Raw genomic sequence first — 24,057 nt, 5'->3', positions numbered from 1 at the left:
TCCGATTTTTTTCTCTACCTAAATTGTGTTAGTGACTAAGAGAAGTGATTAATTTTTTAAATATTATTATATCGGCAGCGGAAGCCCGCTAATGCATGCATTTTGTGGAGGCTTGGGAGATCAATCCGTAGATTTTATCAATTTCAATTCTTCTCCATTAATTTCTAAACACCAGTGTCTACTCAATTCTAAAAATAAAAGGTAATATAGAAAATGATCTTATGTGATTTTTTTTTTTAAACCAAAACTTACTAGTAATTAAATAATTAACTAATTTGACACAACTAATAATTTGCATGCAATAATATGCGTAAGCCAAATACCTATGGAGTTAAAAATAAAGAATTTCAAACCATTTTTTTGAAATAATTAAAAAAGTAATGCAATGATTTCAAAGCAATGTAAATTTTCGTTTCTCACCAGAGTTCAGTGAAGAAGGCTGTGAAGGAAAAACTAAAGTTGGTGGGCGGGTAGGTGAGGGCGGGAATGTGGGAGTGAGGGATAAGAGGAGAAAATACATGAATAATCTGACACTCAAAACTATTAAAGATAGTCTGACTATTTTTTCCTTTTATTTCTTATTCCTCCTCCGAATTCCTCATTTGAAGTTTTGTTTTCCAAAGCTAATTAATTATTATAAGTTTTAGCCAGATTAGTGTGAGCAGCTGTGCTGTAAAACTCGAATAGATAAATTAAAAGAGCTATTTCATCGGAGAATAGTTTGACACAAAAATTGACACGCACTATTAGTGTACTATTTGTATGTTTAAACCAAATAGTTTCTATATTTGTTATTATATTGTTATAGTGTTTGTGATTTAACTTTGTAAGCAATGTAATGAGCTGGTTAACTGAAGATCGAAGTCCGACTGATCATATTTACAGCTCAATAAGTTCTTCTTTCCGAGACATTAAATACAATTCAAACATATATGGCATTTTGAGCTAATAATCTTTTTCGAGTTAGCCAACACAACTTCAAAGACCTGAGAGTAATGGAAAATGAAACTTGAACCCAAGATCCCAGAGAATAAGTTGCCTAGAGAGTATTTTATGGGATTGCTGAAGTCCATATTTTTTCTTATATTGAATATATTTCTCTAAAGCTCTTAAATACTTACAGAGATATATTCTTTTATTTTACCCCATAATTTTCACATACTGTAGCTTTCAATTTTTTGATTTTTATGATAAACTCGCCAGACCTATTTAAAGATTTCAAGATTAAATTTATCTTTGATTTGAACATTTCTCGTTAAACAAAACTTTCGTTGAGGTTGATAATTCACATTCTAAACTAAAGCAGAATGGGCACGTACAAGATCGAATTGTCGATCACTGCAGTTAACTTCCTATTTAAACTCACTATTGACAGAATATGGCCCTAATACTTTGAGAAACCGATTTAAAACTTAAAAAAGAAGATTCGTCCATGAAGAACAACTCATCTTTTCATTTCAATATTCAAAACAATTCAAAAGTCGATTATATTATTTCAATTAGTAACAATTTACAATTGATTTCATAGATTAAGAATTTAGGTTGAAACAAGCTAAAAATAGACATAGATTTAAAATTTTTGACAAATTCTGGAAAAAATTTCCTTGTAACTATTTGGACGACTAAAACTAAAAAAATATGAATCCTGCTAACAGAAACCAAAAACACCCACCAAAACACAAGGTGTCATGTTTAGCGGCTTTAAATTGTCTGGCCAGATAATATGAAATTGGAGCAGAAATTAATAAACATCAGTTAATAATCGACTAACTTGTGTTATTTCTTTAAGCCCTTCATCTATTTCTTGTGGAGGAACTTGAATTCCACGGTTGTTGATAGATCCATTTGTGTCTTTTAAGTATTTTGTGCAACCGCGAACGAAGGCGCTTTTTTCTGCAATTTTGCCTTCAATTTCAACAATAAGATTTTCAATTTGATCAATAGCAAAAAAAGTACACTTGCACCTTCTGTTAGGCCTTCTACATCTTTTTTTTTCTTTACATTTCGAAGATGCAACAGAGGCAGATATAAAGGCTGCAACTACCACTTTATGCTGTACCTTGTAGTTGGTTAATTTGCAAGTTTCGTCGAATAGTTCTTGTTCAGTACAATTGACTCCGGATACTTCATTGGAAACATCCGTATATTTTCCTCCAAGCCATAAACCCTTGGATATTGCATTCACACACGCTGAAGCCTTACCAGTAAACTTTTTAATTTGAACTGAAGTGTCACGGCCCCCCCTTCTATTGTGTCTGTAACTTTCCTCAACCTCATTGCATTTTCTAATTCTTCTCATTAAAGTTCCATAATTTCTGCATGCTCTGAAAGTTTTTTCCAAAAGCTTCAATCTACATTCATATTCTTTGAGAGTGACAAGTAATTCGCTCAGAACAACGATTAAATAACTAAAAACATCAGCATTACAATCATTTTTGAACACGCGGTTCATTTCCTTTTCTTCATCATCTGTTAACCCGATTCCACTAAAATTAGTGGAGAGAGAATCTCCAAATACACTAAGAACTGCATTGTCATTACTACCGCTCCCAACATCCAAAATAATTCCTGAATTTGAATCTAATGGTGAAACCATAAATTTTTTATCTAAGTTCTCCTGAACTTTAATAAATGACACGGTTTCTAAGAACGGATCGTAGTTTCCATTATATACGCAAACTTTCCACAGAAAAAATACAGAAAAAAATTTAAAATACAGAAACGAATTCATTTATTTGACAATACTAAGAAAATAAATTTCTGATTAGTTTTTTTAGATTTCATTTCCAATTTGAAAGAGCGGGAATACGTGTGTATTCTGATCTAGAAATTGATGTTTGTAATAATTATTTTGGGTTTGTGTTAAAAAAAACAAATATTAGATCAATAGCATGAGGAATGGTGTGGACTTTACTATTTATTTTAACTTTTTAGAGTTTTCCGTATAGATTCAGATTACTGGAATTAACTGTTGAGATTAAATTAGTAGACTCCCCAAAGAGCCTATTAAAGAGGTAGGATCATTTGCACTTTTTAGTTCTCTGTCATCATTAAATATGCCATTAAGCGCTAAATATGAGGCACAAATCTCGAATTCAGTTGTCAAACTACTAATCTGAGCTTCAACCTTTTCAAAAATATTAACAAACCTTTCAAATGCATATTTTTCACATTTCTCATTTAAGTTTTTTCTAGAAAAGCATGATTTACTTGAACTTTTTGAAGCCAATTTTCCAAAGTCTGAAGTAATAAAAGACTCAAATAATTTATAAGATTTTTTTAAGAGTTGCAGTTCTTGCCAAGTTGAAAACAGTTTATCATAAGTACATTCTTCTACACTTTCTTCAATTAATGCAAACTCCTGTTCGCGTCCTTCTTTCCATAACATTTTTATAGCAGCCAAAAAGCAGCCCAAAATATAACGCTCAAGTTGACCAGCTCTTTCTTTCAATTCTTCCATTGAAGCCTCTAGTTTTTCCATTTTTCTTTTTAGCCCACGACATCCTCTCAATATGTAAAGTCTTCTACCCAATGTAGAACATCTTCTTTCATTATATTTTGATTCAAAGCTTTTAAGTATACATTTTTGTTTTTCATATAGAAATATGTCATACAGAAGAGCGTTTATGGAATTATAAAGGGTACTAAGCCTGCAGTTTGGTACTACAAATTTATCTAAGAGTGATTTAGCCATACTATGAGAGACAAAACCAACTTCTTCTCTACTATCTAAATCTGACAAATTAAGTCTTGGAGTATCTTCCATATCAGTAGCTAAGACTTCTATTTTTTCATGTGAACTACCAGTATATACTGCATTAAGTTTAACAAAGCTGAAATATTTGAGATTAACTGTTATGTCGCTCAATTCAACTAATCGATTAAAAAAAACAGTCAAAACTAAAACTGATAGTGTATATTTAAACAATCTCAACTTCATTCTATCGTTGCTAAAGAAAAAAAACTGTTCTTAAATTTTTAAAATTTTTAATCTATAAAAAATGGCGGGTAGATCTAACATTTACTTGTTTGCATGCGGGAATTTAGTTCAAGTTTGTTACTCGCATTGATTTTTAACAATATTTAGTGCGCCAATGTAAGTTTAATATTTTCTGCACAATTTAGGTACAGGAACTAAATGAGTTTTCAACAATACAAGCACGAATTTTTTCGCAATTTGAGGCTTGAATCTCATTCTAATAAAGAAATTATACCGTCTTCACATTTCATTGTAAATTGACTTCTTGAATGATAAACTTGATAGAGCTTGAGCTTATTTAGAATTGTTAACGCAAACTATTATTTTCGTATAGACATTTTTATGTTTACAATGTCTCTTGCTATAAGGCTTAGAGGTATGTTATTTATTATTTTTTCCATTAAATAAGTACTGCATGGAATCTCAAGTTTATTAACTAATTCAGCGTATTTATTTCTATATAAATGAGAAAACCTTATAGAATGCGGGTGAATTACAGATCGTTCAGTATATTAGATTTTTTCTTTAACTTGAGGTATCTCCTTGGGAGTAAACCATCAATTTGAGATACCTCAATGAATGAATAGGGATCCTTGGGGATCGGATTTTATCCAACTCTTTCAAATATTCCACTCAATCAATCAAGCACTGTTGGATACTTTCAGCCTTAGTTCTTTTAGTATCACAATTCGTCTTTGTATTACTTTGGTTTGAGAGTGCCCAAAGTTAGTGGGTTAATACTAGAATCTTCATTGATTGGATCGACATTTCTACTGGAGCCAGTAAATGATTCAGGGTTTTCATTGGTTATTTAACTTACAAATTCAACCAATGAAAAGCATTGAATGCTATCATACAAGTTGACAACTTTTCGAGAAAATAGGTCAAGGCTATATATTGTAGCTAAAAGCAGCAGAGTGGACTTGAAAACTCTCATTTTAATCTATCGATGTCGTTATTTCTATTTTAAATACCAGTTGAATACACAAGTTATCATTTCAAAATACTATTTAGAGTTCTTTAGAAATAATAAATGTTGAATTTGAATTTTTTACTTTCTTGTTAGATAATTTTATTTAGACAAAAATGAATCTTTGTAGGGTTTGCCATAGTGGGAATAAGAACTGAAACTAAGAATAAATAATTTGTGGACGGCATTTCAGATAATAAATTGGTTCCATAATACATTGATCAAATTGGTATTTATAAGATTTTGATAATGGAAATTTAATTATGGCAAAAAGAACTCACAAATTTATTCTTAGTGATTAATTTCTTTTTTTCTACTAATTTACGAGCACTAGCGTATAATAATATTCCGTGCACGCACACGTAAGCGAGAATATATGCAATTAATTTTGACCGTATAACTTCTTGCTTTATCCAATATTCACAGAAAACGGTTTTATAGCAATGGAATATTTCTCATTTGTGCTATTTTGTAGGTTAATTTTGTAAGTAATTTCCCTAATTTTCGATTAAAGTTTAAATGTTTTCTTAATGTGAATAAAAAAAATGATTAAAGAAACGACTACACTTAATAATTTTCTAAAAGTTTAAAATGATTGGATATATGTAAATACTCAGTTCTGTTTTCCTCAAGCAAAAGTGACTATTTTCTCTCATTGACCCTGCTGACGTCAGTTTTCTTATAAAAAAAAAGTCTTGAAGACTCTAAAACCATGGATAGTATTGCATTTCTAGAAAGTAATGTTGGAGGATAATTCCAAGAAAGTTAAAAAATCTATATATAGAATCCTCCGAGGTACTTTAAGAGCTTAATAAACGAAATTTTGACAAGTAACAAAGATACATGCAAGGATGTGGCGCCATGGATGCTTTCATTAGAAATAAAAAATCTACAGAGTTTGTGCCTACGTGTAAAATGCACAAAATCCATGTATTATATGAATAAGTAAGTGGGGTGTGTTTTGTGGAAAAATGCAAGTTTACGTGGAGATGTATTTTTTTATTTGTTGTTTTTGCATTGTTTTGTTGTATTTTATTTTTTTGTTTCGTTTTATAAAATAGTCATTGTAACTATCAAGTGTGTAAATTCACTTTAAGGGGGATATTTAATAAATCCTCAAAGGGATTTTTTGCATGAAATTGAGCGATAATGCATATCTTTAACATATATATGCTAAGTTCGCAGGAAAAATTATGAGTTTAGGAAAGTCTTTCTTTCCATAATTGCGTATTGAGGAACAATCATGCTTTAAAATTATAAGAGCGAATTGTATTAATACATATTAAACTCAATGTATATATACAAGTTATTTTGCGAATAGTTGTTTGGGTTTTTTGTGGGGAAAAAAACTTGAAAAGTATTTTGATTTTACCTTGAATTTATGTATCTGAGTAGTTATGATGAACTCATGGCATCCAGCACATAAATTATGTTTTCAAATTATTTCTGTGAGATTTTAATTTGGAATATTGTAAATGTAAACAATGACTTGGTGCCTGCAATTGCAAGGTCAAAATATTCTAGCATGCAATGGTGCGATAAAGGGCGGGAACGAGGGGAAGAAAACAATGATCACAGGGAACAATAAAATCAAGAAAGTAATTATTATGAAAGAGACGGAACTATGGATGAATTTGCAGGTAATCAATCATATGTAGTCTGGATCGAAAAGTGCGTTTCTAGTTACGGCTTTATTGTTTAGTTTACTAATAAATGCGTATACTAAGAATTCTTCTCTGTTGTAATGTTAAACTTGTTCATTATTGGATAGAAGCGAATGACTTTCTTTTTGAGTGATTTGAATTATGGGTTATTACATGGAATTATTTCCTAGCCGAAATAACGTTTTGATAAAACACACAAAAATAAATAGTTTTTCAAGAGAAATTTAGGGTGTAGCTTGTTTAAACAAATTGCTTAGAATTAGTACTTTGGGGGCATCTTATTGTTGCGTTCAAGTTCTTCTAACATGGTCAACAACTCACTTCTATCAGCTTTAATATATTGTCTTAGCTTGACTACGTGAGAGATACGAACAATAAGATAACTTTTGTATATCCTGATAACCTGCAGTTTTTGAGGGATCTTCGACAGGTGGTAAATGCTTGTAGATCTAATGGAGCTTTTCTTTAAATTTTGCACCTCATTTTGAGTAATTAAGATTATCTCAATTGCCATATTTATGATTTTAATTACCTCCCTTTTTTGATTAAGTAGCAAAGGAGAGTCTGATAAAATACTAATATCAGCACCAATGTATTTTTTCAATTCTAGTAAAGCTTTCAAATAATTTGATATAACTCTTTGCTCTATAACATAAAGCTCTTTTGCATCAATAAATTTAATTTGAGAGCATACATTCAAAAATGACGCCTTTCTTTTTGGGAATTCGTGAATAACTTCGAAAAGAAATGCATTTCCTCCTTTATCCATTATATGCTCAGCAAAATAGTTTCTATAGTAATTCAACTCCGAAAGCTTTTTTGATAGGTGCATTCGAAACTCGGTATCAGAGCTTCTTGATATACAGTTAGATGTTGAGATAATTTCATAAACGATTGCCACAAAAAAGTAATAATACCTCAATACATTTATACACTCCATTGCTACAGTGCATTCAAATTTAGAGGAATCTGCGCTTTGGATGAGATTTTTTTTCAAACCCAAATCTAATCCCTCTTTTTTTTGTAACACAAAGGCATTTACTATAAAAAGCGATGAAATTAGAGCAGAAATAACGTATATATATTTCATTTTGGCCTTTTGTAGGTACTAATCTGACGGTTTCATCTGTATTTAAACTGATTTACATAAAAGGAGCGGAGTTGTTATTATTTTCGTCGTCTCCCAAGCAACTGTGAATTCCTAACAGAATAATTATTTTCTAATATTAAAGGTTATTTTAAAAATTTTACATTCAAGAAAGTTCCAATTTCCCCACATTTTAATTTACGTGTTTATTCACATCTACTATACTTTTTATTTTTCTGCATGGCTTGTACTATTTATAAGTACTTAGCTGGAACAGGCGGGGCTTTTTTTTAGGCATGTTAAATATAAGTTTTAGTAACCTTTTGCATAGCATAAACAATTTAGAGAAAGTTTATTGATATATTTTTGTATTTGTTGTTTGAGTTCCTTTGAGATGCTTTGTTTTTGGGGAATACCAATTATTTATCTTTTTCCATGATTGCTAGATATCGTTATTAATATGCTATTAAAAATAAGGAATTGAATAAAAGGAATCTCACTTATCTTAAATTGTATCTTTATTCTTGAAACCTTGAAAAAAATTAGCTCTAAATTCGACCTATAACTGTTCTAAGTTTTGCGTTCACTTCTAATTTACATAATTGGTTACTTCAAGTTTGAGCTCCAATTTTCATTTAAAAAGATTTTGTGAAATCAAATTTATAATTCAAATGCCGAAATTGACACCTCTTCACACTTTCTTTATAAGTAAGTTTCCAAATACTTTATTTATTGAAAAAAAAGAAAATATGTGAGGAAGAACTATATGTTTGGCTTTCTTACCAATAAACTGAGAGTCTAGTGGAACAAAAGGGTATTATCGTTATTATTTTATTAGATCTACTTAAACGTATCAGTATCTGCCACAAGAATAAGAATACAAGAAGAATTAATCGGAATTTACATCAAAAACCAGCCAAACTTTTGCACCAGCACAATTTACCGTGGATAAAGCCATATTCCTAGAATTGTCTACAGCTATTCAAAAAATAATACAAATTAATTTCACAAATACTCATGTCTGTATAAACAATAAAGTTATATAAATTACTTGAAATACCAATATCGAATTTTCATACTTTTCCCCCAATTTTTTTTAAAAAAAAGCATGACATATTGCTATTTAACAATAATTACGACATATGCCGCCAAAAAATGTAACGAGACAGCAAAATATAATGAGCGGGAACTGTTTGAGTTAGTTTTTCTATGAAAGATTATGAAAAGGTGAAGGTAAAACGGGAAAAACGAATACGAAATACCCATTTTTAGCAAAGTAATCTCTAGATTTATAAACGAAAGAAGCTTGAACAATAGAGCCAGGAAGAGATAGAAATTGGAAGACTGAGAATTTTAGCAAGAGATTTTGGTCTTAAAAGTTCTTGTTTGATCACGCTTAATGAACATAATTTCTAGAGACTAGGCACAAGGAGTCATATTATAGAGAATACAAATTATTTGGTGAAAAGAGTTATTTTGGACATAATTTGTCAAGATGTCTAGTGATCATTTATCTAAGCAAGATGTGGATAATTTGGACTTGAGCAAGTTAACTCCAATTACTCCAGAAGTAATTTCTCGTCAAGCAACAATAAATTTAGGTACAATTGGACATGTTGCTCACGGAAAATCTACAGTTGTTAGAGCAGTTTCTGGAGTTCAGACAGTCAGGTTCAAGGATGAGAAGGAAAGAAATATTACGATTAAATTGGGTTATGCCAATGCGAAGATATATAAGTGTACTAATCCAAATTGCCCACCTCCTCAGTGTTATCGTAGCTACGGATCAAATAAAGAAGATGAGCCAATGTGTGAAGTTCCATCGTGCAATCATAAGATGCAACTTCTCCGTCATGTGTCTTTTGTAGACTGTCCAGGCCACGATATTCTTATGTCTACCATGTTAAACGGAGCAGCAGTTATGGATGCAGCACTTCTATTAGTAGCTGGTAACGAGACATGTCCTCAGCCACAAACTTCTGAGCACCTTGCAGCCGTAGAGATCATGAAACTCAAGCATATTATTATTCTTCAGAATAAGGTAGAATTGATCAAGGAGGCTCAGGCACAGGAACAATATAAACAAATTAAGGATTTTGTTGCTGGTACCTCTGCACAGGATGCTCCAATAATACCTATCTCTGCAGTATTGAAGTTCAACATTGACGTTCTCTGTGAATATATTTGTACCCAAATTCCTATTCCTATTAGAGATTTTACATCCTCTCCTAGAATGATTATTATCAGGTCCTTTGATGTTAATAAACCAGGAGAAGATGCTCAAAATATGAGGGGTGGAGTTGCAGGAGGATCAATTATCAAGGGAGTTCTTAAGATTGGGGATGAAATTGAGGTCAGACCTGGAATCTATAATAAGGATGCAGATGGAGAATTTACTTGCAGACCAATTAGATCCAAGATTGTTAGTCTTTTTGCTGAGAATAATGACTTGAAATACGCAGTTTCAGGAGGACTAATTGGGGTTGGAACAAAAATTGACCCGACCTTAACAAGAGCCAACAGATTATCTGGACAAGTCCTTGGTCATCCTGGCTTCTTACCAGAAATATATGACTCTATTAATATTACTTTATATCGCATGAGAAGACTTTTAGGTGTGCGCACTCATGATGGCTCTAAAGCACAGGCTAAAGTTTCCAAACTTAGAGAAGGTGAGCTTCTTATGGTTAACATTGGATCCACAACCACGGGAGGAAGGGTCACGAAAATTAGAGACGACCTCGCTACCTTCCAGCTTTCTTCCCCTGTTTGTTGTAGCGTAGGAGATAAACTCGCCATTTCCAGAAGAGTTGACAAGCATTGGAGACTTATTGGCTTTGGTGACATTATCTCCGGTGATACTGTTAGAATCATCAATGACTACTAGAATATATTGGCGCCACATTTTTAATATATTATTAAGGGTTAAATTTCCATTTTTACGAAAGTTTTCTGTTGTTCTATACCTGTGATTTTTCTGGCATTTCTCTTTCCTCCCACAAAGTGTAATAGTTTTATTCAGGAGTTCAGAAAATTACTCATGTTCTTTTCTCCGAATTTTTTCTGATTTTAGGCGCCAAAACAATTGCATGTAACCATCGACAACTCCTCCAAGTTATTCCAGTGAAACAAAAGATAGACGTGGATAAAAGGTGAAAATGGCTTTAAAGGAACTTATTTCGTGTGACTACGAATGAACTAGGAAGAATGGATCATACCTTCTCTCACAAGAACTATTGGCAACTAGAAAAAAGTTTAATAAATATAGAAAGCTATATACAAATTAGGCGCGGTATTAAGTTGGCATGTTAACAATATATAATTCTCTTGCGAAAGTAAAATCTGAGCTAGTATAAAATACTGTCTTTTTCGTCATTATTAGATACAAAATCCCCTCCTCTTTTTATTAAAGAGTAGGATTCGGACTCCTCTGTAGATTTGAAAGCATTAATAGAGGATAAGTGTAGTTGGTGAATGTCAAGAGAGTAGCTTGAAATAAACACCATAGTAACAAACAAAAATAAATACTGGGAACTACTAGCAAGAGCCATTCTAATGTAAAAAGAGTGATTTGCCTTCATCTTAATGTTGAAATCTGCCAAAAATGAGTTAAGATTTGGATAATTATCATTGAACAGTCTTCCACTTCTGAACTTGTTCATATAATAATGTGAGATAATAAATGTTGATATTGACCTGACTAGGATGATTAAGACCATTAAAGCAGAGCAACTCATTTTTAAAATACGAGATAATCTGGAAATCACTGGTCTCCTGTATACAAATACATAAATCGAAATGAGTAATGCATGAATGAAGGTGAAAAACACAAATAAGTTGCTCGGTGAAATACTTAACAGTGCATTAAATATGTAATATAATATTCCAGATGATGCGCCAACGTCATTAAAAATGACTCTTCTGAGATTTAGTCCGAATGGAAAGATCAGAGCTGAAAACGCAAAGAAAATTGCAAAAGAAAGTGAAAAAAATGTAATTCTCAAAGTCCAAGTTGCGATGGCTCTATGAAAAACTCCTTGTTTAACACGAATCAAATTCACAGAGCCCAATTTACCGGTTTCATATTCATCAACATCTAAAAAGGCTTCACTTTCTGCGCAATAATCTTCAGCAGGGCAACGCTCATTTCGTCTGTTAGATGTTGTATTTAGAGTCCTTTTTTGATTATCCTCAATATTGTAATTATGACTTCCTTTTTCAGAGTTCAATCCGTTATTACTATCTTCTCTATCAGCCATGAGTTCACCAATTCTTGAATATCTCGGAGTTACCCATACTTCAAGTGGCTGGGGAAGGTGATAGAAAAGTAAATGGTATAGCATTGGAATCGATAGCACAAATAAAACCCATGAAAATAGCATTCCAAACATGTAAATATATTTCTCTGGGGAGTGGATGGTCAAAAAGTAGGTGAACGGAAGAAATAATTTATAATATGGCAAATGAGAAAGAACTGCTGAGAATATATGGCATACAATAATGGTCATGATACACTGGAAGCATGACAACAGAGGTAGGAAGTAACTATATGGATATTCAAGAAGAATTCTGGAAAGACCGATGCACTCTCTCGGTATAGATATACTCCAGCAGCACCTCTTCGTGTTATTATAAACCTGAAAAAACAGATACTGAGTTCTTGAAACTCTTCCTTCCTTCATCCCGACTTTTTGAATATACTTTTCACCATTTTCCATGTTATTCTTATCTATAATCTCTTATTTATGTGTATATATATACATATATAGATAAATAAACATTATATATATATATATATATACGTATTGTCAATATTAGATGAGAACAGAAAGATCCAATATCTCTATCTGATCATAATATAATACAGTGACAAGTAATTATTTCAAGACTGTTTATTTCAAGAGTTTAATTCCCATTTAACTAAAATAAGAATTGATTGTAAAATATTAATTTTTTTAAAAATTACGGTATTTCCAATTAATATATATTCTGATTAATAAGAGAAAAATGCCAGATTTAGTAAAATAGACCAGGTACTAGAAATTCTGAAGCAATCTCACAGTAATTAATTCAAAAATGGGAGGAAGCCAATTTAAAAATTAGACTATTCAATTTTCTGTTATTTAATTCCTATATAATACCTCTAGCAATACTCCCTTTAGTCCACAAAGTAATCCAATCCGTTTTCACTAGATCGAATATCTCGCGAAAATATCTATAATTCGCAAGTAAGGTAAATAGATATATTTGCTACTTATTTACCTATTTGATTCCTGTTTTTTTTACACTTTTTAATGAATTAATTCCACAATTGAAAAAAAAAACTTATTTTTATATTATCTGTGTTTATTACTGCCTATTATTATATACATCTATGAGGTTTCTACTTATTTTTTTTATTGATCTCATTTCCCGCTGAAGTGCCCGCCTGTTTGTAGTTTTAATATATTAAAATATATATATAAATTTGGCAAGAAAAAACAATGGTATTTTACTACGTGATTAAAATTTTTTTTGTCTGAATTTAGTTTAAAAATTAGCTACTGGATACGATTGGAGCTTGTAATGCCAAACAAACATACTATCTATTCTAGTGGAGTTGGATTGTGGAATTTGCGAACAAGAGGACTGAAAAATGTGAGCCCGCTGAAAAAATTTAACAGTACAGCGATTTTATCCAACAGCTTACAATTCTGATTTCAACAAAAACAATGTCTTTTTAGTAGTAGCAAATTAGTATTATAGTGCTAGGTTTTTTTTGCGATAGTTATTATAAAATTACTAATAAAAAAAACTGATCAAGTTTGAGAAAGAAAAAAGTATTCATGTATATATATTTTAACAAGAGTAATTATACCTTGCGTGCAAAATTTTCATAAATAAATTTAAAAATGAATTAAGCGTCAAATTTTGCATGTAGAAAACGGTATGTACATGTGTAAAATGTGGGGGTGAATGCAAAAAAAAGGTCTAAACTTTGTGTACTCTAAATTCACTGTTTAAATTGTAAATTCCAACAGATTCATTGGAATTCTCATCGAAATCACACCACTCAAGTTCTTCTAAATTAATATTTTCAAACTTTTTTCCAGAGTTTGAAATGACATTGTAGCCGAAGCTTGGATTCCACTTGGTTAAATTGATTCCCCTGCAGTCAAAAGCTGCTACAGGAACTAGTTTCCCCTCATCCTCGCTAGTTACCTTCATTCTTGAGATTTTATTTAACTTGACGCAAGTAATTGTTGATTGTCTTTTGTCGGATTCCCATTTCATTGCAAAATTTACAATGCCTCTACTATTTTCCATTTCAATACTTTCATTAGGATCAACAGTGATTCTTTTTTTAGTTAGTGAGCCTGCGCTCTGTTCTATATCTAAACACCATGTATAGTTTTCAGGAAAGATCAGTTCTTCAATTCCCTCAAAATCTGCCTGAACATACAAAACAAAGACTGTCATCCCAGTAAATAAACTTTTAAAACTGAGAATTAAAGAAGCTTGCCACTTAAGTCTGATGGACTCAAAATCAGTAATTAAAAATAAACTTTGAAAACATTCAAAGTTTATTTTGGTTTATATATATATGATTTAATTGGCGCCAAAAGTATTTGTCAAAAATGCCATATAATTCCAATTAACGTAACAAAGTTTTTTTGAAAAAAATTCAAAGCAGTATTGAGAAAGTATTAAGTAGTGTAAGAGATATATAAGGCACTAGAGAAACTTCGAATGAGCTTTGAGTTGTGCGTAAACTGGCCAGGAGAGTTAAACAAGGCAAAAGAACTGATTCATAAAGCTTACAGTTTTGGATACCTTGGTATTGCCTTTAATAATACTCTAAATTTGATAGAAAAGTGCAATAAGCTAAGAAGTGGCACCAAAAAGAATTCAGTTACTGGCAATGTTCTCAGCGCCCTGGCTAAAGAAGGACACGTTTGCCCTATCCAATATATTCAATTAGAAAAAGAAGAACTACGCAGCCTGCGAAAAAGTTGTATTGTCAAGTCAAATAGTGGTCCATTAGTTCCCAAAAATGTATATTTGCCTCTGAGCCTTTCTTGCCATAATTTTGAAATTAATAACCAATTCGGAAAAGAAGAAGATACATCACTTGAATTTCTTCAACTAAGAAGACTAAGTATAATATTTGATAATTCTGATTGTGTTCCTTACATAAATGCCTTATCCAGAGGGCCATGTAATGAGTCTTCTGATAGCTGGAGCAAGGCTATATTTTCATCAGTGCCAAATCAACCTTACGACTTGGTTTCTGTAAGACCAACAACACAAAATGCACTAAATTCTGCGATTTCATCTGTAGAATGCGATATAATTTCTATCGACATTTCATCTGCCCCTAGACTTCCATTTATAATAAAGCGTCCCCAAATCAACCTTGCTGTTTCCAGAGGAATCTTTTTTGAGCTAGATATTTCACAATGTCTGCTAAATAAAGGTAACTCAAGACGCAACTTTTTTTCTAATCTTCTTACACTAACCAGACATATTCCTCACAAAAATATTATTATCACATGTAATCCATCATTCCCAATAGATATTAAAACTCCGATGGACCTATCAAACATTTGCCACGTACTTTTATCGTTGGATTTTGATAGAAAAGTTAAGGTCAATTCTTTTGACTTTATTAATAATAATCCTATTAAAGTTCTTGCTAAAGGAACAAATAGGCGTTCGTTTGCATCAGTCATTCTAATTAACAAAAAAGAAGAGTATCCCGATCAAGAAATGGAAATTCCATGATGGAATGTTCAAGTCAATCTTTCGTCGCTTATATTACCAATAACTCCAAAAAGTTTAATTCCGTACAAACTGATAAATCTAATTTATTTTTTTGTAATATTAGAGTATCTTTTGTTTTTTGATATGACTAATTATAAAGTGAATAGTATTCTCATCTTTAAATATCTGTTTTCCCACTATCGATTTTTGTTATCTCTTTTTCATGCACCGTTCAATATTTACCGCCAAACCATTTTATGATTACATCTGGCATTTTAGGTATCCAATCAACATCGCATTAGGCGGGCAACATGCGCCAAAATCCGAAATGTATAATAAGACTATATTATGAGGGTAGGTGGCTTAAATTAAGAGAATAATAAAACTTCCTATTGATTTTAATTTTCGTATTTTACGCTGATTTATGGAAAGAAAGGATCAACTTCGAAGGCTCAAATGTCATTTGAAGTTGAACTCTCTATTTGATCTTGTCGCATTTACTTTCATATTTTATTATATTACATTTCTTAAAACCATTGAATATTGAGTCAAGGAAGATTTTGAAAATAAAGCGGAAATACAAGTAATAATTAATTAGTTTCTATTTGGAGAATTTATTTACTTGAATTAATATATGTTTTGTAAAATGCAACACTGATTGATATATAATGTTATGAATACGGCATCTTACTATATAACTTTACTGTCCAATTAACTATTATTTAAACTTTATAAATTATCTTAATAGGAATTAACTCAAAATTTGAATCTGGAAATAATTTTCTATTATAGTTATATCAGGTAAATTGAATTTGGTAAAATAGCCATCAAAGGTTTGGCAAGATGAACTCTTCAGACTCTTTAATTATTGAAAATGTACATAGCAGGGGAGAATTTGAGGCAGAATACTCTATACACTCAACGAAATCGCCTTCTGAACTTGATTATGAGCAGAATGAGGATACTGCCATAGCTAATGGAACTCAAGGTTTGAATAATCAATTAAATAACCTTTCGACTGAACATAATGATGAGATCAATTCCAATCTTGCAGCTTCTATGGAGAAATTATCAAAAAAAAAGAGGTTCAAATATAAGATTGCTTCCAAATTCATGTCTTTGCTACATTTTAAAAGATCCAGGAAAAGTCTTAGCATGATTTATACAAAAAGACGTTCTCACAATCTTAACTATAATTTAACTTTGCCATCAAGTCCTCCTTCTCCATCTTCTTCCTCAAAGTACTTTTCATTTTTAAGAAAGCTTTCAAAGAATAACCATTTTAATAATAATAAAATCAACTCAAATAAATCAACAACTATTGAGAGTTCGATTGAGAAATTTGAGAGATCAAATTCAAAATCTTCAATAAAATTGAATTTTAGTTCACTTTTACTTAATAATATCTGCATTGCAGAGGATGTTGATATCAAAATAATGGAAACTCTTGAAACAACTTATAATTTTAATGAGAAGATTTCAACTGAGGAGAATTTTAAAAGTATATTTGAAATTCTTCCACTGAAACCCAAACTTACCGAAAATACATACGTTAAAGATAAAAATGAGAATTTTGATTTATCAAGTACAAAAAAAGAAATAGCCATTTCAGATGTTTCGTTTAATGATAATAGTAATATTAATATGAATACTGAAATCAATATTAACAGTATAAATGCTTTGCTTAAAAAAAGAGTTTCAATATTATCTAAGCCGGGGAAATTTGAGGAGTATTTGAAATTGAAATTTGAAGAACTTGAGGAAACTCGTAAAGTCTTGGGTAATTTTCTAAAAAATTCTGAAAATCAGAATTCTTTACAATCTCACAAAATAGGTTCTTCCAATTTCAATCAGAAAAAGTTTGAAAATCAAAGATTACGAATGTATATTCAACTTGCCAATAAATTGAGTGAGGTCAGTTTTGAATGTTTACTTACGAAGCCAAATGAATTAATGTGCCAACTGGTTTATAATAAAGATGGAGTTCGTGTCTGGAAGAAGGAACACAAATCTGGAAGAGTTTTACTTAGAACAGAGTTTATTGTACCAATTGCTCCTCTTGATTATGTTGAGTATTCAACAGATAGTAACAACAGAAGAGTTTATGATAATAATACTGTAGATCTTAGAATTGTCGAAAACGTTTCCCCAGGTTTGGATGTTATGTACGTTGCAACTAAAAGAATAGCTACAGTATATCCACGTGATATCGTAAATATTAGGTATTTACATGGATATAATATTAAAAATAGCTTCAAGTTTATGAGCTGGGATGAATTAAGTGCTTCTTCAACTAAAATTAATCAGGATGACGTGATTTGTTGTTCTTGTTCTTGCTCAACTGAGCATCCAGATGCACCAGAACGTACTGGGTACGTAAGAATGGACTTAACAATTGGGAGCTATATGGCAATCCCTATAAAAACTCCTTTTGGCATTTGGAGTAGTATTTCGATGTTTAATGAAGCAAGTCCAAAGGGATGGATTCCTTCTTCAATAACTAAAATGATAGCTGCAAAAATGGTTCCAGGATCTGTTGAAAGTATAGTTTCATCAATGTTGACCTACTATAAACTTCCTTTCAAGAATAAAGTTAATCGCCCATTTTCTGGTTTTTGTTACAGAGCCTTATCGGCTATATATGTTGATCAAAAGAAGTTGGAGTTGAATACTAGTGCCTATCAGGACCTCATCACTATAAACAGTAAGGGAGTTAACAACGGAGCGATGAATTTTAGTACTGGTTTTAAAAATACCAAGTCCAATTCAAAAATATCTTGTTTGTTAAATAAGCCACTTCTTATGAGTATTCAAGATTTTATTGCTTCTTATAAATCCAACTCGTTTCAGGAATTTATTGAACACTTTAATAGTGTACAAATAATTAATAGATATATAGTTTCTGCCTCATCAAATATTTTATCTTCGAGTAATTCCGATCTGCTTAGTTCAAGCACTGATGCATCCAGAAATCTTAGTACAGAGGTTGACCATTCTAAATCAGTTGAATATAATGCTGATACTCAACTGGTTAATGAGCAAAATTCAAAACTTTTAATGTACAATTTATCACTCGATAAATTAACAAAACTCACCGAGAAATGCAGTAATGCAACTTTTCTAAATCAAGCTGTCCCAAATACTGGTGAATTACGGAATTTTTATTATAATTCATCATTTGAAAGACCCAGCTCCTTTGAGTTTTTTGAAGCTGCTCATATTGTTAGTAAAGAACAAAACCAAAGCAAAGCAATTTCTTTGCCAGACAGCAATAATACATTTACTTGCAGCCATCGAAGTCGTACCAATCATAAAAGAATTCGTAACTTATTCATTGATTCTTGCAAATTATATCAAGATTTTGGGGCTTCTTATCTAACTGACTTCAGTGATATAGCTATTATTTCACGAATATTATCTTTAGATTAAATCTTAAATTTATTTTTGTTATTTATTGTTAATTATTCATGTGGATATGCGAATAAAATCCACATGAATGCATGTAAACGCCGGTATAGGAAACTTGCACACTAAAAAAACATTGTACACATGCAGGAGTGCAAGTTAATTCATGAATATTTGCAACGTAATTAAAGAAAAAATGTCAAAGTTTTGCTTATTTATTACAAATAGTTCGATCTATTGTTTAATATATGAACATTGACTATCAGATCTAAATATTTTTCTTCTTTTTAGTGCATTTTAATTTAATTTGTCAAAAGAAGACAATGTTTAAGTGATTGTTGGCGAAGTTAATAGACAATACGCAAATCATATTAATATATAGTCGAGGCTTAGTTGGTATTTCCTCAACTGAGTAAGATTCTCGTAAATTTGGCAAACGACTGGTGAATTATGAATGGTTATATTAGCACCTTTTTCATAAGTTCAGAATAGTTTACCATTTATCGGAAATGACCGTGGTGTTGTCTATTGCCATGGTTAGGACCATGATGGTGATGATGATGATGATGGTGATGTTGATGTTGGAGTGATACTCCAGCAAGGACACTTCTATTTTGATTTAAATTACCGTTATGGCAAGAATGTTGTATGGAGTTTATACATCCAATTGCTGAATTACCGATCATATTACCCATATTTGAGGCACTAATTTGTGCATTTGCACCTCGGTGGGCTGCTACGTGGCATTGCTTACTAGTTGTAGTGGTTACAACTATACCCATTGGTATATTTCTTATTTCATTCTGATAAGGTTGTATGGCCGTACAGGTATCGTTGGTCATATTCTGGCAATATACGTTGGTTTTCGTTGAGTTCATTACATTTGTGTTATCTGCTGTGGAACATACAGTACCCGATTGGTTCTTTTGATAATTCATTCCAGAATTATCATTTTCAAACTGACAAATACTTAATGAATTTGACATCTCCAGGTTCGACTTAGTCTTTTCAGAAATTGCATTCTTCTCACTCATCAAAGCCAACTTTTTGGAATATTTCATCTTAAGCTTTAGCAGGATAATTCCGTAAACAAAGCTTAAAACCGAAACAACGAAAGAAATTACGGCAACTATTATTGCCTTGGTATAGTATCTAGACATTGATGCATTTTCGTCCAAGCAAAATGACTCAACTGCCTTACAGAGGTCATATGCATAAATTTCGTTATTTCCAATAGCTACAGAACAGTCGTTTGAAACCACGGATTGGAGAAGACAGTCTTCTTTGCGGGTAAACTCCTCAACAACCCCGAATTTATTTGAAAGGAAGATTGAAATAAGCCCTCCCACACAGGACATTGCAGATAACAACATAAAGTGCCATGGCTGGATGAACTTGTATTTCTTGCACGCAGTATAGAATGAAAATAGCATAGTATATGCTCCGAATACTAGGAACATGACCACACAAATGATGGAAACAGTTCTACTAACTAATCCTGTTGGTATTGTTGCAATCCACTGAATATATTCTCCATTTGAGCCCTTGATAGTTCCTTTTATTGTCTCAGTGAGTATATTATCAAAAACAAGAGGTCTATATTTAATGGCAAATGAACAGCTGAATATCAGATATAGCATTGAGAGTGAAACAATAATAAAACACATGAACCCTCTCACAAACTTATAAGGTGCTGTATTGGGTATTATAGAAATCTTTGATTCATTGGAATTTTGATTGGACATACTATTACACTTGCCTTTAACGGAATTCATAGTTAACTGATTGTAATTAATATTCACAACAAAAATTATATAAATGAACTTTTATTTTAATATCAAGTTTCTTATTCACTCGAAATTTAAGTATTCTTTTTCAATTTACGAAATCAATGTTAATTTGTGTTTTCCCACTTGATTTCTCTAAAAAGTTCCTTCAGCTTCAGAACCTTTTGTTTGATCACTTTTATTTATTTTCCCTAATGTGTTGTTCAAAAGTCCCTTATATAGACTATTTCTCTTAAATAAAAGATATGTTATCTTCTATTTAATACTTTCCCTCTTTACTCTCAATATTATTACTTGTTCATTTACTGTGAGAAATTAATTAAAAGTGATTCCGGTACCGCCTAAAAATTTTTTGTTTCTTTTTTTCTTCTGTTATAATTTCTCCAGAAAATCTTGAGTAAATTAGTTCCAGCTCTTTAAATTATTTTGTAACTGTATTTAATTTTTTAAAATAAAATCACCTTTAAGTTAATGTATTGGGCCAATATATATATATATATATATATATATATATGTATAGACATGATCACAAGTATATTCAATACCTACAAACTATTCAGTATGTTGCCGCCTAAATATATATTATAAAAATGTTTATACTTGATTAACTCAAAAGCTTATAGTAAAATTAAATCGATCCTTCAAAACAAAATAATGTGGTAGCTGCTAAATCCAGCCGTTTTTGAACATGCGAATTATATCCTTATTTGTCGTTTTCATCTATCTTTTACACTTTTCACTCGCTCTTCACGCTTTATTATTTAAAAAATTACCGCCATGCTCTCCCCACCCCTTTGTATATAGATTTTAGACTAGTACCGGCACGCACGGCGCCAACTTTGAGCGGGCAAGTGCTAAATGTCAAAGAAAATTAATCTATAATTACGGAAGCAGAAAAAAAGGTTTAAATTGATTGGAGGGATCGATTAGTCATTTTTGAAAGGCTAGACCAGGTATATAGTACTCTAATATTTATATTTAGGAGGAAGGAGTTTTTGGAGTTTTGTGAAAAAGTGTTTATTTGTATATGGTCCAAAAATAATAATATATAATGTTAAAGAATGAAGAACAGAAATCGAAAATCTAAAAATAAAAGAAACGAGGAGATAAGTTACCGTGGATTTGAGTTATTAAGGCCATCTATTAGCGAAGGAAGCTTGGATTTTATTCAGAACCACCTTAGGTTTAGTTTTATGTCACCGGTCCAGGAGGTAACTATTCCAGAGCTGCTTACTCACAAGGATGTTGCAGTAGAGGCTTGCACTGGTTCAGGAAAGACAATGAGTTATTTGGTTCCGGTTGTTGAGATTCTTTTAAAAAGTCAGATATACTCTAGAGGAATTTCTAATTTTAATATGGGTTCGCTCATCTTAACTCCAACTAGAGAATTGTCAACACAAGTCTTTGAAATTCTGGAGCAGTATTTGGAGATAATTAGTCAACATAGAGAGAAAGAAGGCTTTAGAAATCTTCTAAAAGGCTTAATTTGCATTGGAGGGGGAAATGTAAATAAGACGCTTGAGTATATTAAACAAGAGGCAGAAGAAAAGGGTTTACAAGGTTATAATAAATACTATATATTAATCGGTACCCCTGGCCGTGTTTTCCACTTATTTGAGAATCTAAAGGACGGATTTGACTGGAATATTAAGTCTAGCTTGGAGATACTTATCTTAGATGAAGCCGATAGGCTTCTAGATATGGGATTTGAAAATCATATTAATATGATCTTGCATTCAATGCCAAAGCAAAGAAGAACTGGCCTATTTTCTGCTACTTTGAATGCACAGGTTCAGAATCTTATTAAGACTGGCCTTAGAAATCCAAAGTATATTAAAGTATCGATATCGTGTAGTAATCTTGACAAACAAAATATTACTGAGAAACAAGTGGCATCATTACCTACAGAAAATGTTGAATGTGATATAAGTGTTCCAATTGGCTTAACATGTTATTATATTGAACTGAGCCCTCTGCTAAAGATTGAGTTTTTAATCAGATTTCTACTTAATATCAAACAAGAGCTCGAGTCTGGGAAACAGATTAAATGCATTATCTTTTTCCTGACTTGCAACTCTGTGGAGTTTTATTTTAAATACCTTTCAAAACTTTTCCATATACATTCTAAAGAAGGGCAAAAAAAGTCACCAAGGAATGATTACTTTATAGATTCTTCCCTGGGAAGACTTTGCAAGCTGCACGGTCAAATGTACCAGAAATCAAGAGAGAAATCTTATGAAATATTTAAAAACTGTGAGAGTGGAGTTCTAATTTCTACAGATCTTACGGCAAGAGGAATTGATATTCCTGATATTGAGTGGATTATCCAATTTGATGCTCCTCAAGATCCCTCATATTATATACATAGGATTGGAAGAACTGCAAGAGCTGGGAGGCTTGGAAAGTCGATAATAATGCTTCAACCTCATGAAGGAGCATTTATTGACTACATTGAAAAGAAGACAATGAGAAAGGTTTTGAGCTATAGCCATTTAGAAGGAGAAGAGAATAATGGAGGTATTTACGATGGTAATTATAACTCTATAGAAGATCCATTTTACAAAAAATCCAACCATTTCAAATTGTGTTGCTGTACTAAACTAAACAAGGAGATTATGAATAAGGATGAATTTCTGAATAACAGTTGTAATATTGATAGAATAGGATTATGTATGATTAGAAAGTTAATGTATAGTGACTTTGAATTTTATGAAAAAGCAAAGAAGGCTTTTGTATCCTATATTAGAGCCTACAAAGAGTACCAGCTTCCATTTATTTTTCCTTTTAAAAGTCTGTCAATAGGAGAGATTGCTGCATCTTTTGCTCTGCTAAGAATTCCAAGAGTAAAGGAAATTCTTGGAAAGTCCAATATTTCTGGGAAATTTTTAACAGGATCTAAGAACATTCATCCTGATGACTTTAATCCTAACCCAAGACCTCTATCCAATAATGAAGTTTCAAAAAGCCAAAAGGCTGACTATGATAACCGTAAAAAACGAAAAGAATTCAAGAACCTAGTAGATCAAGAAAAAAGCAGCAATACAAAAAGGTCCAGAAGTGAAAAAAGAGCTACCAAGCGCAAAATCGAACTAGACGAGTGGCAGACTCTACAGTTTGAGAACAGCCTCGCCAAAAAGCTGAAAACCGGAAAAATTACCTACAAAGAGTACCAAAACAGACTCAATAAGTTTTATCAAGATGATGAAACTCTTAAAAACGACAATAGCTGTGACAATACTAACCACAGTGCCTCCTCAGACAATAATGATTCATCCGATACTTCAGATTTTGAATCTAACCATTCAGCGAGCAAAAAAAACGATGATTACTCAAACTTAAAAACACTAAGTGGTAATAACAAGCAAAAAATACCTAAATGGGTCATACATGGCAAAAAAAACAAGAAAAAAAGATAAATTCTT

At 31.7% G+C, this 24,057-nt stretch overlaps 10 protein-coding genes across 10 annotated transcripts; 4 read left to right on the top strand and 6 right to left on the bottom strand.

Moving 5' to 3' along the window:
* Positions 1-1,741: 1,741 nt before the first annotated feature.
* ELE39_001004 (uncharacterized protein) lies at positions 1,742-2,731 on the bottom strand (the record flags this gene model as incomplete). Its single annotated transcript, XM_067343961.1, has 1 exon — positions 1,742-2,731. One exon carries the CDS (start codon positions 2,729-2,731, stop codon positions 1,742-1,744), a length of 990 nt encoding a protein of 329 aa, XP_067202762.1.
* A 246-nt stretch (positions 2,732-2,977) lies between these two features.
* Positions 2,978-3,940, bottom strand: ELE39_001003 (uncharacterized protein; the record flags this gene model as incomplete). The annotated part of the gene is made up of 1 exon (XM_067343960.1): positions 2,978-3,940. The coding sequence occupies one exon, from the start codon at positions 3,938-3,940 to the stop codon at positions 2,978-2,980; it is 963 nt and encodes a 320-aa protein (XP_067202761.1).
* A 2,932-nt stretch (positions 3,941-6,872) lies between these two features.
* Positions 6,873-7,703, bottom strand: ELE39_001002 (uncharacterized protein; the record flags this gene model as incomplete). Its single annotated transcript, XM_067343959.1, has 1 exon — positions 6,873-7,703. The coding sequence occupies one exon, from the start codon at positions 7,701-7,703 to the stop codon at positions 6,873-6,875; it is 831 nt and encodes a 276-aa protein (XP_067202760.1).
* A 1,492-nt stretch (positions 7,704-9,195) lies between these two features.
* ELE39_001001 (eukaryotic initiation factor-2 gamma) lies at positions 9,196-10,587 on the top strand (the record flags this gene model as incomplete). Its single annotated transcript, XM_067343958.1, has 1 exon — positions 9,196-10,587. One exon carries the CDS (start codon positions 9,196-9,198, stop codon positions 10,585-10,587), a length of 1,392 nt encoding a protein of 463 aa, XP_067202759.1.
* Positions 10,588-11,047: 460 nt separating this feature from the next.
* Positions 11,048-12,418, bottom strand: ELE39_001000 (uncharacterized protein; the record flags this gene model as incomplete). The annotated part of the gene is made up of 1 exon (XM_067343957.1): positions 11,048-12,418. One exon carries the CDS (start codon positions 12,416-12,418, stop codon positions 11,048-11,050), a length of 1,371 nt encoding a protein of 456 aa, XP_067202758.1.
* A 1,252-nt stretch (positions 12,419-13,670) lies between these two features.
* ELE39_000999 (uncharacterized protein) lies at positions 13,671-14,159 on the bottom strand (the record flags this gene model as incomplete). Its single annotated transcript, XM_067344076.1, has 1 exon — positions 13,671-14,159. The coding sequence occupies one exon, from the start codon at positions 14,157-14,159 to the stop codon at positions 13,671-13,673; it is 489 nt and encodes a 162-aa protein (XP_067202757.1).
* A 270-nt stretch (positions 14,160-14,429) lies between these two features.
* Positions 14,430-15,464, top strand: ELE39_000998 (RNase P subunit p30 family; the record flags this gene model as incomplete). The annotated part of the gene is made up of 1 exon (XM_067344075.1): positions 14,430-15,464. The coding sequence occupies one exon, from the start codon at positions 14,430-14,432 to the stop codon at positions 15,462-15,464; it is 1,035 nt and encodes a 344-aa protein (XP_067202756.1).
* Positions 15,465-16,286: 822 nt separating this feature from the next.
* ELE39_000997 (Steroidogenic acute regulatory (STAR) related lipid transfer) lies at positions 16,287-18,872 on the top strand (the record flags this gene model as incomplete). The annotated part of the gene is made up of 1 exon (XM_067344074.1): positions 16,287-18,872. The coding sequence occupies one exon, from the start codon at positions 16,287-16,289 to the stop codon at positions 18,870-18,872; it is 2,586 nt and encodes an 861-aa protein (XP_067202755.1).
* Positions 18,873-19,348: 476 nt separating this feature from the next.
* On the bottom strand, positions 19,349-20,623 carry ELE39_000996 (uncharacterized protein; the record flags this gene model as incomplete). Its single annotated transcript, XM_067344073.1, has 1 exon — positions 19,349-20,623. The coding sequence occupies one exon, from the start codon at positions 20,621-20,623 to the stop codon at positions 19,349-19,351; it is 1,275 nt and encodes a 424-aa protein (XP_067202754.1).
* Positions 20,624-21,696: 1,073 nt separating this feature from the next.
* ELE39_000995 (Spb4p) lies at positions 21,697-24,051 on the top strand (the record flags this gene model as incomplete). The annotated part of the gene is made up of 1 exon (XM_067344072.1): positions 21,697-24,051. One exon carries the CDS (start codon positions 21,697-21,699, stop codon positions 24,049-24,051), a length of 2,355 nt encoding a protein of 784 aa, XP_067202753.1.
* Positions 24,052-24,057: the final 6 nt, after the last annotated feature.

Source organism: Cryptosporidium sp. chipmunk genotype I (genome assembly GCF_004936735.1).
Source record: "Cryptosporidium sp. chipmunk genotype I strain 37763 chromosome Unknown contig_15, whole genome shotgun sequence".
NCBI classification, from domain to species: domain Eukaryota; phylum Apicomplexa; class Conoidasida; order Eucoccidiorida; family Cryptosporidiidae; genus Cryptosporidium; species Cryptosporidium sp. chipmunk genotype I.
Note: the sequence above shows the minus strand (reverse complement) of the source record. Positions and strands in the feature narration are given on the sequence as shown.